General features: G+C 40.1%; 2 protein-coding genes across 9 annotated transcripts in view; one reads left to right on the top strand and one right to left on the bottom strand.

Moving 5' to 3' along the window:
* Positions 1 to 11,334, top strand: dclk1b (doublecortin-like kinase 1b). Of its 3 annotated transcripts, XM_015951385.3 has the most exons (17): positions 1 to 140; positions 467 to 843; positions 1,470 to 1,816; positions 5,372 to 5,471; positions 5,620 to 5,736; positions 5,825 to 5,919; positions 6,377 to 6,464; positions 6,548 to 6,717; positions 7,021 to 7,140; positions 7,305 to 7,451; positions 8,893 to 9,026; positions 9,127 to 9,204; positions 9,309 to 9,405; positions 9,525 to 9,605; positions 9,715 to 9,828; positions 10,545 to 10,618; positions 11,037 to 11,334. In XM_015951385.3, exons 2-17 carry the CDS (start codon positions 483 to 485, stop codon positions 11,092 to 11,094), a joined length of 2,181 nt encoding a protein of 726 aa, XP_015806871.1. In that variant the 5' UTR covers positions 1 to 140; positions 467 to 482; the 3' UTR covers positions 11,095 to 11,334. The 3 variants fall into 3 exon arrangements, with proteins under 3 accessions (XP_015806871.1, XP_015806870.1, XP_015806869.1); XM_015951384.3 differs by lacking the exon at positions 10,545 to 10,618 and having other exon boundaries at positions 5,620 to 5,709; XM_015951383.3 differs by lacking the exon at positions 10,545 to 10,618.
* A 2,211-nt stretch (positions 11,335 to 13,545) lies between these two features.
* The window catches only part of nbeab (neurobeachin b), a 279,564-nt gene continuing 274,745 nt past the window's right edge, over positions 13,546 to 18,364 (bottom strand). For all 6 annotated transcript variants that reach the window (XM_015951379.3, XM_015951381.3, XM_015951380.3 and 3 more), the window contains 2 exons: positions 17,686 to 17,837; positions 13,546 to 13,772 (listed from right to left, as the gene is read on the bottom strand). In XM_015951379.3, the coding sequence (XP_015806865.2) occupies positions 13,682 to 13,772; positions 17,686 to 17,837 (243 nt within the window). In that variant the 3' untranslated portion in view covers positions 13,546 to 13,681. The remainder of the gene's footprint in view (positions 13,773 to 17,685; positions 17,838 to 18,364) is intronic.

The following is an 18,364-nucleotide window of genomic DNA, read 5'->3' as shown; positions in this document are numbered from 1 at the left end:
ACACAGCAGGAAGGCAGAGCTCCGTCATCACAGGGCAACAAAGGGATGCACGCTTCACCCAAAGCATCACATAAGTAAGATTATTCCTGCACTTTTCTGCTCCTGGATTCCGTTTGATCGCATCTCCCCTCACCTTAAAGGTAAGATGTTACCCAGAAAGGAGAAAATCTTGGTCTGAATCATTAATTTTAAAAATGCTGCTTGCTCTGGATGTTCAAACATTTAATTGCATTAATTTGATTATCTATATGAAATGTAGATGAATCTTTCATGACATGATTGAGACACATTAGGGAGCATACAATGGGTGTGACATGTTTCTTCATTTTGTGTTTATTAGCATTTGCAGCATCCCATTTTGCATGAATCAGGTCAGGTGCAAAAGCTCTAATGCTCCAATGTGGCTATCATGTGGGTTCAAACTGGCTTATTAGAAAGTGTAAGCAATCTGTTTTTCTTTATTTAGATATAAATAGCACAACATGGAGCTGGAGCACTTTGATGAGCGGGACAAGGCTCAAAGATACACCAGACGGGGCTCAAGAGGTAATGGTCTCCCCAGTCCCACTCATAGTGCTCACTGCAGCCTGTACAGAACCAGGACACTGCAAGCTCTGAGCTCAGAAAAGAAGGCCAAGAAGATCCGTTTCTACCGCAATGGTGACCGCTATTTCAAAGGGATAGTGTATGCCATTTCTCAGGAGAGATTTAGGTCCATAGAAGCCCTCCTTGCAGACCTCACAAGATGTCTGTCAGATAATGTCAATTTGCCCCAGGGAGTCAGGACCATTTATACCATTGATGGGGAAACCAGGATTACCAGCATGGACCAGCTGGTTGAAGGTGAGCTTTTTTTTACTCAAGCTTTGAATTGTAATGTAAAGTTATTTTAAAGTGACAGTGTGTAATTTCCCTGGTGATATGAGGCAGTACATACCTAAATCATTGCAAGCAAGCAATATTTTGTGTTCAAATAAGACCTTACCAACGGATGGCCATTAGGGTCAAAAAACCCTGGGAGTGCAACCTCCAGCAAAATGACAAGCACATCAGTCTCCCTTTCATCACTGGCAATTAGTAAAAAGGGAAATGTGTAAAACACAACGTTTATTATTGGTGAACGTTTTGTAACCATTTGTTACAAATCAGTAAATGTGTTTTGACCTCATGGGCTTCCGTATAAGGAAACATGGCATCCAATATAGCATCGCCCAGAGACTTAGACCTACCCCCATGTATTTTAGAACAGATTTTTATGGTTAGATGTTATAAAACTGTCAATTCTTTTCAACAACTGGGCATCTTTTCATTCATTTACAACAACATTTTGATGGATATTTCCAGAGATTAATGGTAAAAACCACACATTGTCACTTTAAAAACATAATAAATGTGTTTGTTTCTCAGTCTTCAAAGAAAAAAACTGTTTGCATTTTCCCACTAAAATTAGTTATCCTAATTTTCTGCAGGTGAGAGTTACGTCTGTGCATCTATAGAGCCCTTCAAAAAGCTGGAGTACACAAAGAATGTAAATCCCAACTGGTCAGTAGGTGCCAGGACTGCAGTGTCTGCTCGTGATCCGTCTTCTCTCGGTAGTGCCAAGGCTGGGTCCCCAGAAACCAGGGAGAGCAAAGACTTCATAAAGCCCAAACTGGTAACGATTGTCCGAAGCGGTGTAAAACCTCGCAAGGCTGTGCGCATCTTGCTCAACAAGAAGACTGCACACTCCTTTGAGCAAGTCATGACTGACATCACAGATGCCGTGAAGCTGGACTCTGGAGTTGTCAGAAGAATATACACCATTGATGGCAAAATGGTAGGTCTCATTGTGAAGCTCAGATCTTTCTGCTCATTTAAGAAATGTTTAAATTTGGAACATCACATTGTAAACGTGAGTTTAAAATGGGGTCTTACTAAGTTCCAGTAACTTTGGGGGTCTTGAACTTATTCAAAAAGCAGTTGAATGGACTTGAGCTTTAGCAGTGTGTCTACTATAGGAGTTGTAGAATTTCCTGGGAGGGGTAAAAGTCACACGGAGATACAATTGCTTGGTCTTCTCAGCCATTATGTCACCATACAAAGTCGACCCTTTCAGGACTTTGCTTTGACGTCTGCATGTTGTGATCATTCCAGCAATGAGCGACATCACAAATCAGTGTCCAAAGGCATCTATGAACATTAATAACAATAAAATTCTGTCAAAGTATACTGTAATTTATTCCATTTAGGAGACTGAGAGAGCAGCTGTGCGATGTAAAAAAAACAATGTTTGATGACCAGAAGGAACAGTTTTTACGATGCTTTGTGAGACCACAAAGCTGGCGTAAATTATAGTGTTGTGGGGGGATTTCAGCCACATTTTTCAACATTAGGAGTTTAGAAATAGCAATTTTTTAAAAGTAGCATGAACAACTATTTCTTCTGCCCTGCATCATCTGCAACTCTTCCAATTTTCAAATTCTATTTGTTGTTACGACATCTGCCAACATCAGTTCCTATGGAGTTATGATCCATCTGCATGAGTTAACCATAAATCATGCTCAGCGATTCCTCCAGGCCTTTCCAAGTACATACGGTACTCTCCGTTTCAGGTACTCTGTTGGCTCCTGAAATGGCACAGAAACTGGTCTTTTCAGGAAGGCCCTGTGACATAAAGACATGCCCATGACGCGTGGGTCCGGTAAATTTACCCGGAAGTTCTGAGAGTGGAAATGGGCCTGTTGTTTGATATTTGCAACATTTAGTTTGATCCCCCTGCATTAATTTATTTATGTAACCAGAGGCACAATAAGCTTCACTAACCAACCGTGTCTGTCAAAATGTCAGCTGCATTTGCTATCTCTGACTTCATTCCCTTATTTTAAGTCAGACAGAACCAGTTGTAGCCATCAAAGGTGCTGTGCATTTTACACCGTGCTGTAATCTTTTCCATGTTTCTCAGCCACTGAAACATTAGTTGCTAAAATGAGAACCATCTCATCTCACCCACATTAGAAGTTTAATCCAGCACATTAAAGCAGCGCTCTGTTCTTCAGTCGCTTCTCTGGGAATTGCTTCCTTTCCCAAGTAGAAGGGCAGTCCAGTACGTTTAAAGTCAGCTGGGAATATTTCCTAAATGTATTATGAGAAATGGGTTTCTAGGACTCCGTCTCGTATTCCTACCAACAGTAGAAAACTATTCAATAATGAAATCCGATTGGAAAATCCGCTCTGATTCTTGGCTCCAAAACATACGACTATAGATGGACTAGATCTTTCTAGATGGTGATCATTATGAATTAGGCAACTATTGGCTATCATAGGAAGTTAATAATTGGCTAAAAAATAATGTGGAAGGCCTATAATGAATTTATGATAAAAAAAATCAATGATTTGAAATTTGTTTATAAATATACATGTTCAGTCATCGGTGGCTGTGACCATTTTTGCAGGTTTCTAGCAAATGTTGCTATGGAATCCTTTTTTTTTACAGATTCAAAAATCCATTATAAATATAAGACATAAAAACTGACATATTAAAAACAAAACACTAATTAAAAAGACAACTATACCAATTTGTCCACATACTTGAAGGATACTGCACATCACTAAGCTCAGTCAAATGCTTAATGATGGAGTTACCTGTAGTCAACACATTTGTAGATCATATTTTTCATCATACCAGGAAATGCACCGACAAAACATCTCACTTGCACTGTGCCATCTTGGTTTCCTGAGTAATATGCACATGCAATCATTATGAGTAACTTGAATCTTACATTTAATAAATACGTTTGCTAAAGAACATGTTTTGCTTACTGATGTAAGCTAAATGAACCTGCAGGAGTGCACACACATGGGTTTTTGAGCTTCACCGTGCACAAAGCAGCAAGATGAAGCAAATGTCCTAAATATATTCCCAGGATAGAACCCAGTGTGTGAAAATATGCAAAGGTAACAGTTTTGTGTATACCCTTTGGAGGAGGTTGTTACTGCAAAGGAAACAAAACTAGCTACCTTGAACACCATGAAAACATTTTGTCATCCATTCCAAGTAATAAGCTGCTTCGCATGGCTGGAAATGAGCCTCTACACCATTCTGTTTCTGCTCCATATTAAGAACTTTTTGTCATGTTGTGCCTCCAGATGGCCAAAAGGGCACCCACAGGGATCAAAGGGCCGGTTCTGATGGGCGTTTAACCTTTAATAAACCAACTGCTTTGGTTTTCAGGTCTGGTTGATCGTGGCTGGATATATTTAGCTTTCTGAAGCAGTTCAAAATCGAAAATTTCCTCGTCAGTTAGTTATTTTCTTACTAACATTGGTTCCGACTTCTCATAATAGATTCTTTGGTCACATATGTTGCTTAGGTTATGGTAATAATAGTAATAATAATGGGGCTTTTTGCTGCTGAACCCCTTGTGAATTAGTTTTAATCATTCTCTCAACACAACTGAGTGATAGTTTATACAGTGTTATATTTTACCTCGAAATGCATCAGTGTCCAAACATCCTATAATATTGGGATGTTTTTTAATTACAACCTTTTAAAACAGAGTTGTGTTGACATTTAGCTGCTCAATTATATAATCCTGGCTTCTAATGGCTAGGAATTGAAAAATAAACCATAAATCAAATCTTGACAATCAATATTTAATGCAGGATGCTTCTAGACCTTGGTAATTGTGTGTGTCAGCCGGGCTTAATGGTTATTGGAGATGTTGTGCCACTGAGTCAGAAGGCAAAAAAGAGCTTGTTGTAAGGTTCTTATTTCCAATGATAAACATATTTACTTTGTTGTACGTTTAAATCATCATTTTGCCTCAGTCACATATTTTTATTTAAATAGAAGAAAATAGGGGAGGGATGCCAGTGATGAGTAATGAGGCCATCTGCACCACAAGACTACAATAATCCCTCCTCCTATTTGCTTTGTGTTTGAATGACCTTTGACCTCTATTTTCAGGCTTTTTGTTGCTTTTAAAGCCAGTCTATGAATCTTATACTGATTTTTGAGACATTGTAATTAGTAGTGTTTTATTGTTAGCACATTTGTTATATTCAGTTATCCACTTGATGTCATTTGTCTACAAAAGCAGCCAGAATGTCTTCGAGGAAATGAACACGCTTGTGCCTTGTTCACCAATTAAAGTAGTTCTGTGTTTTCTGTCATACAATAGGAATAAAATGACTTCTAACTTTTGAAAGGGAAACATTCGTCTGGATTTATATATGGTGCTCCAGCTAATAGTAATTTGTGTTAATGTGATTTGGATTGTAAATGGTTTAGTATTTGAAGAAACATAACCTTTGCTTTCAATTCAGGGATCGTTCTAAAGATGCATTGGGAGACTGGCTTTTGGGTTGAAACTGACAAAAATGTCTTTGTCAGGTCACATGTCTTCAAGATTTCTTTGGGGAAGATGACATATTCTTTGCTTGTGGCCCTGAGAAGTTCCGCTACCAAGATGATTTCAGTTTGGATGAAAATGGTAAGTGATGCTTTGATTGGTGTGAGAATGGTGTCAGAGTGGTATCAGGTTCCAGACATTAACCTACTGTTTTTTCATGCCTGTGTCTCAGTACATTATAAAAAATGGCCAAATAAATATTCTGTATTGCAAATGTGCTGCTTTGCAGACTGCAGGGTGACTAAATCATCATCGTACGGTCGGCTCCCTTCAATTCATGGTCGCTCTTCCCCAAGAGGTGGTGGGATTTCCCTCCGAAGTAAGTCTCCCTCTTCTCCTGGCTCAAGTAAGTCTGTCTTAAGTCCTGGCAATAAAAAACACAATCACCATTTATTTTCTTACATATGTGTGTCACATTTGGCTTTTTCTAACAGCTAATGGGACAGCAGGCAGTCAGCTGTCCACACCTCGTTCTGGAAAGTCTCCAAGTCCCTCTGCAACTAGTCCAGCTAGCCTCAGAAGACGGCAGGTAGGAACAGTTCTGTGGTTATTTTGTAGCTATTTAAATGTTCTTTAGGAGTAGATCTGAATAAACAATCTAAACCAGGGTTATTCAATTGCGGGCCTGGAGGGCCGGTATCCAGTAGGTATTAGTGGTTTCTCCAGTCCAACACAATTGATTCTGTGGTTAAATCAGCTGCGCAGCAGATCATCAGGCTCTGCAGAAGCCCGTAAATCACCTACTAATTGAAATCAAGTGTGTTGAAGCAGGGTTAAAACTACAACGTGCTGGATACCAGCTCTCTATGCCAGCAACCTTCCTTTTCTCCCGTCTTGGTTTGAGAGGTGCCGGACGGCAGTTTATTCTAGCTTCAGCTTTGCTACTATAAATGCCAAAATCCTCCCCAGGGAGCCGCAGCAAGTCCCGTTTTGCAAACGCTATGGTCCTGTAAAAACAGCTTATACTGTATGTCCTGTCCTTCCAGGGCTCTCTACACAGTGGATCTTCACTCTCATTAGCCTCTACTAAGATATGCAGCTCAATGGATGAATGGGATGGGCCCAGTAATGAAGGTAGGACATTCAGTAACAGTGTTCCCACAAAGAAAGTTACTAGCAGGTAAATGTCTTTAAATGTCTCTAATATTGTTTTAAAGCTGAACATTTGGAGGAGGGCTCCTCGTTTCCTGGCTCCATAGCAGACCGGTACAAAATTGGAAGGGTTTTAGGTGATGGGAACTTTGCTGTGGTTCGAGAGTGTGTGGAAAGATCAACTGGTAGAGAGTATGCTCTCAAAGTCATTAACAAAGAGAAATGCAAGGGAAAGGTGTGTATGCTTCCAACTTTCTGAAAATGTACCCAATTACTAAATTGGTGCCAATGAGTTTTTTGAGGGGTTTTAGTGCTGGGTGATATGAAAAATAAAATATTGCAACTTTTTTTATTATCTATTGAATGATTTTGACCACTATCACAGAAGCATTGCAGTTCCTAAGCTGTTGTAATTCAAATGAACAGCTCAAGTTGCCCTATTTCTTTTTGTTATTCACACGATAACTGAGGCCTGCGTTATTTCCTGAAATTGTTCTGTTTGACTAAACTGTGTCTTTAAAATTCATGCATCACTCAGGAGCACATGATACAGAGTGAAGTATCCATCCTTCGGCGTGTGAAACATCCAAACATTGTGCTTTTGATTGAGGAAATGGACACTCGCAGTGAGCTTTATCTTGTTATGGAGCTGGTTAAGGTACTCTCCATCCGTTGTGTCTGGCAAAAAAATAATTCTGCAGTTTTTAAATGACTTTAAAATGTGTACATTTTGTTTTTGTTTGATCCAGAGGCTTGTTATACAAAGCTAGGGTTGTCCTAAATCTACATTAAGTGAACGTGTTCATGTAACCATTTCTCCAGGGAGGAGATCTCTTTGATGCCATTACGTCTTCCAACAAATACACCGAGCGTGATGCCAGCTGTATGCTGTTCAACTTGGCAAGTGCCATCAAGTACCTTCACAGTCTCAATATTGTCCATAGAGACATCAAACCAGAAAATCTGTTGGTAAGTGCTACTTTACAAAACTTCCCTGACACATCGTGTTTCCTTCTTTTTAATTTCAATCTTTTTATTTTTTTGAATAAAATTGTATGGAATAGATCATTTAATACATTTAAAAACTGAGTTTGATGTGGGTTAGAATTTGTTTTGTTCACTAAATCTAAAATATGACAGAGATTCTAACCTAAATGAGTTTATTCAGTCCACCTAAACGGAGAGGTAAACCTTTGTCACTCATCTAAAGGTAGAAGAGGTTATGACCTGCGACCTTCTGGTCGAGTGTGTCTGGTGAAGTCATCGCCCCAAAATAAAAGTGGAAGACCACAGCAGCACAAATGAACACAAACGCAGCACTAACCACTCCACCCATTTACGTGGATTTCTGATGTGGGTGGGGTGCCAGCTTGATCCACGTGATTTTAGTCAGTAAGTTAACAGGCTTCTGTAGAGCTTGACAACATGGTGAATAGATGATTTGTCCATTGAATTAGGTGTGTTGGAGCACAGAAACAACTGAAACATGCTGGATAGCGGCACTCGTTTTGGTGTGTGATCCATAAACTGCCGGAGATGGGCATGGCTCCCCACGGCCCTTATAGGAAGAAGCAGACATAGAAGATGATTGCATTGATGACTGAAAAACTCACAATTGCCAATATTAAATTTAAAGTAATCTATTACGAGAAGTTTTTGGTTACGGCATCATCAGGTTTGGGGTTTAACGTTTGTTTTAAACGCAACAAGCCTTACAATGAAACTTTTAATAGCTGTTATTTATTGACTTTATCACTTTGGCCATTTCTCAGTACATTCTTATGTACTAGACAAGTATTTTCTACCGAGTATAGGAGGACAAGTACAGCATTTGTAACAGAACCGTACCCCGCTGCGTCATGGCAACAAGTGCAGCTTGTTTCTAGTGAAACGAAACCCCTTTATCTGTATTATATTTTGTCCACTTTTGATCTAAACTGATACAATGCCAGAATGTTCTGCGGTTAAATTATGCATTTTTTTTTCATCAAAACAGCTACTTTGCTTTTATTTTGAAAGTAGGTTAGCTAGCTAGCATTTGGAGGGATCGTGAAAAGGAAACCCAAAATACACACAGCAAGTTTTACAGGTTACACACAATTATTTACAACAACCGACAACTTATTCCTTTAATCAAATGTTTGATACAAAACAGTTTTTAGATTTCTGCTCTGACACTGAGTACAACGGTTGCAACACAATGTATTGTGGGATACTTTGCTGTCCCAAGTCGGCAGAAGGATGCATTGATGCATCCTTGATACAATGGGTGGAGCAATAACACATCGGGGATCTTTGAGTAAACTTGCCATGAGGCATATTTAGGACTGGAACAGTTGATGTTTCACAAGGACGTGAGTACACACGTACAGACAAGTATGCATATTGTGAAACGGCCTTTATTTCACAGGTGTACGAGCATCAGGATGGCAGCAAATCTCTGAAGTTGGGCGATTTTGGCCTGGCTACTGTTGTCAATGGTCCCCTGTATGCTGTTTGTGGAACACCTACCTATGTAGCACCAGAGATTATTGCTGAAACAGGGTGAGACACGACGCAACAATTGTGAATAATCTGAAACAGCTGCAGTAAACTGGAACATGTGAACTAGAGCAGTTCTCTCAAACCCTTTTGTAATTTACAGTTACGGCCTTAAAGTTGACATTTGGGCTGCTGGAATCATCACTTACATACTGCTCTGTGGCTTCCCCCCTTTCCGTAGGTACGTACTCCTGCTTTAGAGATTAGTAACTGTCTCATTATAGGCGATATTGTGGTGTAACTTGGGTTTAAAGTTTGCACGATGTATATTTTAAATTATTTCAGCTCCGGTGAAGACCAGGAGGCCCTTTTTGAACAAATTTTGAAGGGCGAGCTTGACTTTCCAGCACCATTCTGGGACAATATTTCTGCCTCTGCAAAGGTTGTGTGCTCTCATCTACCATGATTAAGTTCTATATGAAACACCCCAAACACTTGGATCAGATGCTGTTATGTTTCAGGCTATATATAGATTTTTATTGGCAACATATCCGTGTTTAGGCTCTGATCAGTGGGATGCTGCAGGTAGTGGTGGAGCAGAGATACACAGCTGTGCATGTGATTGATCACCCCTGGGTCAATGTAAGTCCAACCTTTCACTGAACACACACACACACAACTGTATAGATGGGGAAGATGATGCTGCAATGAAAGTGATGGAGATGATGAAGCTTGCCGTCTGTATTTTTAGGGTGATGGTTTATCAGAGAGGGAACACCAACTTCCTGTGGCTGGAAAAATAAAGCAACATTTCAACTATGGACCCAAGATCAGCAACACAACAGCTGGAGTTTCAGTGATTACAGTAAGCACTCATCTGTACCCCTCCACACACCGACACTTAATATATTTCTGTTTTTAATATCTTTTAGCATTTTTTTCATGCGTTATAATTCCACACACAAAAAACATTTAAAGGGATACTTTGCAACTTTTTAGTATTTTAAATCAGTTTCTTGAGCCAGTGAATAACCCTTTACAGGGTTAATGAAATGTCACTCTGACCCCCACCACCCGCTGTGGCCTGAATACCGCATTTGCTAAAAGCAAGACTAAACTGTCTAGTCTCCCTTTAATCTTTTTTTTTTTACATGCTTCTTGTGTTTTTTTTAAACAATCACATTTGCTGGTATTATTTGCTTGTTAATGGGCACCTTGTCTCACTACCATGCCTTTTTGTTTACTCTTGCCTGTCATCCTAGACTGTCAGCACTGTTGTTTGGTGGTCTGTTGTGCTCATTAGGTGAAGTTGACATAATTTTCTCTCGATTGTTTCAAAGCTGAGCGTTTGGTGAGATGCTTGTCATTATTTTTGACACAGAAGGATGAAATGAGTAGCATTCTGCTGCATTTCCACATGTGGATAAATGGCCCTAGATCATTTATTGTTTAGGAAAATCCCAGTTTCCACTGCTGGTGTCATTCTTCTGCCACTATCAAAGCAGCTCTGTGATGATCAGGTCATCAATGCATGTGAGTTCAACGTGATCCTCTGAGTTGCGTTCATCTCCTTCTGCACAGCCGCACCAGGACTTAACCCTGCAGAAGTCAGGGTCTTTGGACCAAAACCAGCATCCAGGATTATGTTGGATAAGGTATGACCAAGCAAAGTGCTAAAGTGCAGTGAGTGCTTCCATGGCAAAGTGCTGGCAGTCTCAATTTCCCCACTCCCCAAAGGATTTTACCCATCATCTATCAACAGTTCATTTTGTGTGTCATCAATTTCTTGCATTACTTCATCTCACTCTTTGTGCTGTTGGTAGTTTCTTCTTAGCATGTTGATTTTCACCTTGCATTCAAAAGTTGTCTTTGTAATGCAACTGCATTACACCCAGGATCTGATGTCATCTCCCTTACTTTGTCAATTATTGTGCTTCAATGAGTTAAATCAGTTACAGCTTTTGCATGTCAGCGTTGGCTCATCTATAATTGTCATATCTTAGTACATGGATGCTACCCTTCCTTTCTGGTTTCATGGAGAACCTAACCTGTGCTGCTGTGTTGCCCTCTCAGGCCACGCCACTTGATAAAAAGGAGCAAGTTTTCCGACGAAGATGCCACCAGGATGTAAAGCACGCTCCCAACTTCCCACACAGCACTAACCCCATCGTGTCCCCTGCTGGGCTCACTCCCAAGTCTGAAGATGGTTCTCCGAGTTCGGCTCACACTGTTCGCTCACCCACTTCTCCGTTGTAACAAGTTTCTGGAGATCAAGGCCTAGTCTGAAAAATCTAAGATATGGTCAAACTGCTGTCCATCGCTGTTCATTGATACTGTTTATAAAATAAAACTCATGAATAGTAAAGTTTAATAGCATGCAAGAACATTAAAGTGGGTAAATCATGTGATTTGAACGATTCTCTTGAGGCATCTCTGTGAAATTCCATGTTCATAACAACCTAACCTGTACTTATTTATGGAAAGGCCAGACCCAAAACAGCTTTTCTTCTGCACATTTTTTTTATATCTTCTGAATGTTGATTTTACAAATGTGTGCTTGAGCCTAAATGTGGGACAAAGACAGCAGAAATGTTTGAGCGTATGCCACTGTGTTGATTCAATTTGCAAATGGAGAATTTTTTAAAAAGTGGCTGAATGTTGTCTAGATGTAACAGAATATTGCCACGTTTGTCTCTCTCAAAGCAGCACTTGTCCTGAAAAAACTATTACTCTGTACTTTAGAGCCCTCTGGTGGTTAGATTACATATTGTTGGGAGAATTACTAGAAATTATTTTCTAAAGGAAACGTTAGTAGGTTCTATAACATAACATTTCAATCTGATTCACATCTTTCATTAACAGTGTGACTCCTTGATTGCCTTGTTTTGGGGCGACACTTATTTGTCGTGTAGTCAGTCATTTGAAAGAAACATTAATGTGTGATGAGCCTTTTTCAAAGTAGGGACGTTTTGAGCTTTTTCTATGGTGTGTTTTGCTGTAATGCTGGGGTGCAGATGAATGTTGGTGCTGAGCAGTCAATGACATTTCTATTGAAGGTATTGCTTTGGCACAAAATAACTAGCCCCATTAAAAAAAAATGGGGAGACCACGGAGAATGTCCCCAGACAGAGCAATTGCTGTAACATTGATTATGTTCACATGTAAAAATTCAACAGTTCTTCCTGTCAAACTTACTTTAAGCTTAAGCAATGATTTCATTCATCAAAAAACTCCCATCATCTCTGTGTGATGTTCTTTTGACCGAAGCAGTACCTGTGCTGGCTTCTGTTTGTTGAACATTTGAGCGTGTTTTAGTTTTGGGGATGGGGAATGTCACCAAGAGCTGCATTTTTCTGTCTATTTTTTTGTGTGTTCTTGAGGTGCTATATAAAAAATGGTTGAAGTGTGAATGTTTAAGTCATAAGAAATGTAAGTTCGTGTTTATTTTTCTGTAAAAACAGCTTTTATATTTAGTTTTTAAAGGAAAGAAAAACACCTGGATGGTCAGTTCCTAATATTGGGAAATGTTTCCTCATCTGGAAAACACGTATTGGGCCTATTAAAACAGAGACTGAAAGTCATTTTATTAGGGTAAACTCTGCAAAGATGCTTAAAAATAACTGGAAATGAATCTGTTGGTTCAAAAATCCACTTTCATAACTATTTTTCCCCTGGAAAAACAAGTAAGTCTATTCCTAAGCAGCAGAGGGCAGTATATCCAAGCATAAGCATCCCAGACTATTATAGAACATTGCTTTGATTAAATAAATTGACTCTGGTACATTTTTTTATTTTAATAAAAAATAATTAAAATTTGATGCAATTACAATCTTAAATCCCAAAAAAGCTGCAGCACAACTTAAGTTAAATTTAGAGTCAAAATGATCCCACAAGAAAGCAAAGTAAATCCAAAGCCTTCAGTTTCCTGGCATGCCAAATTAGTGCTTTTGGTTGGTTTGTCATGTAGCACCCATCTTTAAAATAAAGAAAAATTTGCATATTTTTGTCTAAAGAGTGACAGACGAACAGCTCGTAGCGATCCTTTGATTTGATAGCTTTGGTAATTTTACCAAAAATAAAGTACTTTTCATCTTCGTTCATCAATAATGAACGATCTATGCTACAGAAACGAAAACCTTCCTTAGACTTTTTCAGCAACAAAGTGATATTGCTTACATGAATACACAGGTCACAGGGTTTGAAATCAATGGAATAATTACTCATTCTTAGTTTAAGAGTTTGAATTTTAACATAAATATGAATTTTCTCACATATCAAAAACATTTATCACAAAGAACTAAGCTCACATTAAGTCTGACTTAACAGATGTGGACGTATTTTTTCACAAACATTTAAACATTCTATAGATGCAGACACTGACTTTGTTCGTGTAACTAACCAACAAACATCTAAATGTGATTAGGACAATTTCAACATTTATTTATTGTTTTATCCTTTTCAGCCTATACAATAAATAAAAACAACACCATCTATAATTACAAATCAACTTATGTTCTACAAAGTGTTTGAAACATATCAAACAAATTTTATGTATATTCTCAACAGAACATTGTTTATTTTTTCACAGTTTGAAAGGAAAACATTCTGAATGTTTTTGTCACCTTTTTTCTTTATTCTAAGCAAAAGTTCCACCTAGCAGTCTCCCTGCTGATTTCTGCTGCCCAACTTGGTCATGGGTTGGTATCTTCTGAATCACTTCAGTATCTGTTGTGATGCTCGTAGTGCCATCGGTTGAAATCGATATTAAATGCCACAATGCTGCCTGATGCCATTCCTGTGATTAAAGTCCTGAACAACAATAAAAAGCAAGAATACAAACATATGAAGTCATGTTGGAAAACACATTTTTAAGTGAAAAGATTGTTTTAGTACGTGTTCAGAAATAGAGAATTCAGGAGGTCAGAAGTACATTTGTGTGTCTTTCTGCATGTTTATTGTCTTGTACTGCTACATACAGCTCAAAGGCTTAAATGCTTAAGCACAAAGAACAGAGCAACTGGAAATGGCCCTCTGTAAATGCAAAGACTTGAACTCAGCCCAATTGTGCTAACCTAATGTCAACTTACTAAAGCAAAAGGTTGCAATCTGAGTCGGGGTTCCTAAAATATTTAAGACATTTTTTAAAGCAGCTTGTCATTGGTAAAAGAAACACAGAATAGCAAACAATGCTGTCTTCTTGGATTGTGCAGTTATGGTGAGTAAAGCCTCGTTAACAAAATTTGGTACAGAGGTGGTCCAGTTTCCGTACGGTTACCAGACAGACTGCAAATCTCACCGACTGTGGTTCACGCACTGAACATCTCTGGATATCTGCTCCCACAAGAGCATCAAATGATTAGAAATTTGACAAAAATACTTCTAATACCTGTAAAAGTTATGTGAACTCCATCCATCCATTTTCAGCCTCTTATCTGGAGTCAGATTACGGGGGCAACAGCCTAAGCCAGGACACCCAGACTTCCCTCTCCCCAGCTACTTGAGCCAGCTCTTCCAGGGAATCCTAAGGCTTTCCCTGGCCAGCCGAGAAACATAAGCTCTCCAGCGTGTCCTGGATCTTCCCTTGGGTCTCCTCCCAGTTGGATGTGCCCTGAAAACCTGACCAGATGCCCGAGCTTCTCACCCTCTCTCTAAGGGAGAGCCCAGCAACTCTGCGGAGAAAACTCATTCCGGCCGCTTCTATCCGCAGTCTCGTTCTTTCAGTCACTACCCAAAACAGGTGAGGCTAGGAACGTAGATCGACCGGTAAACGGAGAGCTTTGCCTTCCGGTTCAGCTCTCCACCACGACAGATCGGTACAATGCCCGCATCACTGCAGACGCAGCACCAATCCACCTATCGATCTCATGCTTCATCTTTCCGTCAAACAGGACTCGAGATACTTAAACTCCTCCACTTAAGGCAGGACCTCATTCCCGACCTGGAGAAGGCATTCTACCCTTTTCCAACTTAAGACCATGGTCTCAGATTTAGAGGAGCTGATTCTCATTCCAGCCACTTCACACTCGGCTGCTAACAGCTCCAGCAAAAGCTGGAGATCACTGTCCGATGAAGCCAGCAGGACCACATCATCTGCAAAAAGCAGAGACCTGATCCTTAGGCCACCAAAACATATCCCCTCAACACCTTGGCTGTGCCTAGAAATCCTGTCCATGAAAGTTATGAACAGAATCTGTGATAGCCAAGCTCTGACACTGGCCATACAGGGACCTAACAGCCTGTATCAAAGGGCCTGGTACCCCATACTCCCAGAGTACCCCCCACAGGGCACCCCCGGGGGATACATGTAGATTGGTTGTGCAAACTGCCACACACCCTCCAAAATCCCCTTAAGGGTATAGAGCTAGTCCAGTATTCCACGGCCAGGATGAAAACCACATTGTTCCTCCTGAATCCGAGGTTGGACAATCCTACAGACTAGGGCTGCAGCTATCGAATATTTTTGTAATCGAGTACTCTATCGAATCTTTTTTTCGATTAATCGAGTACTCTAATAAATTACCCTTTTGTGTTTGTAAACCTTTATATCATACATTGATGAGCCAAGATGGCGTCGAGTATGGCTGCCTCGTCGCGAGCTCCACCAAGTTCCAACATTACACACTCCATACTGTACATTAATGCCACTGTTTTGCACATACCAACCTCTGTACATTTTATATCTCTTATCTTATTGTTTACTTTATTCATTTGTATACTTAGATTAGCCATTTTTATATTTTACTTGTTTTTACATTACTGTATTTTTGCACAACTCTGTTGCTGTGAAGTTCGCACACAAGAATTTCACTCGCATGTACTGTACCAGTGTACCTGCACATGTGACGTGACAATAAAAGTGATTTGATTTGATATCCAATAGCATGTTATAATTATGAAAGACCTCTTAAAATGAGCAAGCAATTGCCAGTTATTCAAGTTTTATTCAAAATTAGTTTGCATAACTTCAGCACTTCAACTTTACTTCACAGTAAACAAATGCCTGTGCAAAAAATAAGTAAACCTGAGCCGATTTTCCCCTCGTGTGAGAATCTGCTAGCCTGCAAGCCAGACAAAAACTAGGAGGATAACGCTGCGAGCGGCTGCGGCCCAAACAGAACCAGAACCGCTCACGGCGCAAACAGCTCGCCGGCTGTTTCCCTATTAACACACGTCCGTTTTAATTTCCACACTTTTTTCTCACTCTAACAAGGATTGCCAAAAGCATGTTTGCTGTGGTTTTGTCAAATTATACTGATCACAAAACATGTATTTACTTTCTTTCGTTTTCCTCCGCCACTCATAAATACCCGTGTCCTCCTGCAGAAACCCCGAGGGACAACAGACATCAATAACACAATAAAAAGTCCGACGTGTTGTGTAAAACTGCTATTTTTTAGCACATTTTAAGTCCGACGTGTTGCTACCAGATGTAAGGTGTGAGCTGAAACTGAGCGCTACAAACGAAAAAGTCGCAGAGTCCGCAGAATATATAGAAAAACAGGCTAAAATGCATTATCTTGTAGAGGCTCCGAGTCCGCTTGCAGAAGTGACATTTACAGGTGCTGCAGCACGGATGATAGGGTGTTGTGCTAGGCTAAATCCATTTTACTGTATTTATACTGGACTACGTTTTCCGTCTTACGACGTGAAAAATGGTTCCACAACTTTGACATTTTCGGTCTTTTTCGCACTCCACCGGGGTTCAAGTTGTCCGCCATGGCTTAAGAGAAAGTTAAGTTATATTCGCTACTCGCGTGTGCATTCAGTCCAGTGGGCATGTGCGTCACTTATTTCGGTCCGGGTGAAACATGACCCCGGGCGATTGCAAAGCCATGAATTAATTAAATATGAATTAAACGAATCCTCGAGGCAGAGAATTTGACTCGAGGATTTTTTTGTACTCGAATTATTCGAGGTACTCGAGGAATCGTTTCAGCTCTACTACAGACCCTCCTCTCCAGAACCCCAGAATAGACCTTACCAGGGAGGCTCAGAAGTGTGATCCCTCTGTAGTTGGAACACACTCTGCAATCCCACTTTTTAAATAATAAAACAAAAGTCGGTGAGAGTTGGACTCTGTCAAGGCAGCTCTTTGTCAGATTCTGTTCATAACTTTTATAGACAGGATTTCTAGGTGCAGCCAAGGTGTTGAGGAGCTCTGTTTTGGTGGCCTAAGGACAGTCTCTGCTTTTTGCAGATGATGTGGTCCTCTTGACTTTATCAGAATGTGCCCTCAGTGAAGCAGCGGGGATAAGAATGATTGGACTCAGTGATTTTTGATCTATGCAGAAGACGTACGGATACAGGACCGCATCTGTCCCACACTCCGTGTGTAAGAGGCATCAGAGTTAATTTTATATGGAGCTGTAATAGCAGAGGGATCTTAAGCCCTGTAGCTGTGGAGGACAAGATGGATCTTTAGGTTCATAGTCCTTGACATCTCTGAAACACCGGAAGCAAACTGAGAAAAACCATTGGCTGACATTCAAACAGTCTGAATATGTCCTTACTGTTTATTTAAATTTACACAAGTTCTTTTTGTCAACTGTAAACTGCATAAAATTAAAAATTGAATTTTAAATGAACTCTGGCAGATCTTTTGTCAAATTACCCTTACTCACATCTAGCAGATGCCAATGATGGCAGAAAGCGTTGCCTCCACAAAACGACATCATGCTTTAGCCTAATTTACCATTACTATGACAGAACTGAATGATCTTACCTTTGATCATGTGATAGGTCCATGGCTCGGATGCCTGCATCACATCCTGGGTACATGTAGAGCTTTCTGAAATCACATGCCTGCCATACCTCCACAATGCCGTTATCTCCACCTGTCACCAGGTTGTGTCCATCACTGCTCAGGAGAATTGCCTTAAGGAGGTATAAAGAAAAAAGTTCAACATCCAGACAACTGGTATCCTGTAGCGGAATGAAAAATGTGCTATTAAAAAAGCCAGTTTTCATACATTTGGCTTCTTTTTTCTAGACTGCTGACCAACATTTACCATTTCAAAGTAGTGACTAACATCCAGGGTCTACAAACAAATATTGTATCACAGATTTTTGGTATTTCTATCTCAACTAGTTTCACAAAAGATTTGGGTAATATAACACTGCACCAGGCACATTGTTTTGTTTATTAATAGCATTACTATCCCATTTAGGCAGCAGTAGCTCAGGTGGTAGAGCGGGTTGCATCATGATCGGAGGGTCATGGGTTCGATTCCAGCTCCCGCCAGGGGTATTCTGCTGTTGTGTCCTTGGGCAAGACACTTCACCCAACTTGCCTGTGTTAGAGGTGGTCAGAGGGGCCGACGGCGCCAAATGGCAGCCTCGACCCTGTCAGACCTCCCCAGGGCGGCTGTGGCTACAAATAGCTTACCATCACTAGCAGTGTG

Source organism: Nothobranchius furzeri, chromosome 13 (genome assembly GCF_043380555.1).
Source record: "Nothobranchius furzeri strain GRZ-AD chromosome 13, NfurGRZ-RIMD1, whole genome shotgun sequence".
NCBI lineage: Eukaryota > Metazoa > Chordata > Actinopteri > Cyprinodontiformes > Nothobranchiidae > Nothobranchius > Nothobranchius furzeri.
The sequence above is the reverse complement of the archived record's forward strand: the minus strand, read 5'-3'. Positions and strand labels throughout refer to the sequence as shown.

Bases quoted from the DNA above. Each gene is read 5' to 3' on its own strand.
- dclk1b (XM_015951383.3), top strand. From the start codon at position 483: ATGGAGCTGGAGCACTTTGATGAGCGGGACAAGGCTCAAAGATACACC. The intron at 5,737-5,824 runs GTAAGTCTGTCT...TTTTTCTAACAG, and splicing joins TCCCTCTTCTCCTGGCTCAA to CTAATGGGACAGCAGGCAGT. The intron at 9,027-9,126 runs GTGAGACACGAC...TGTAATTTACAG, and splicing joins GAGATTATTGCTGAAACAGG to TTACGGCCTTAAAGTTGACA.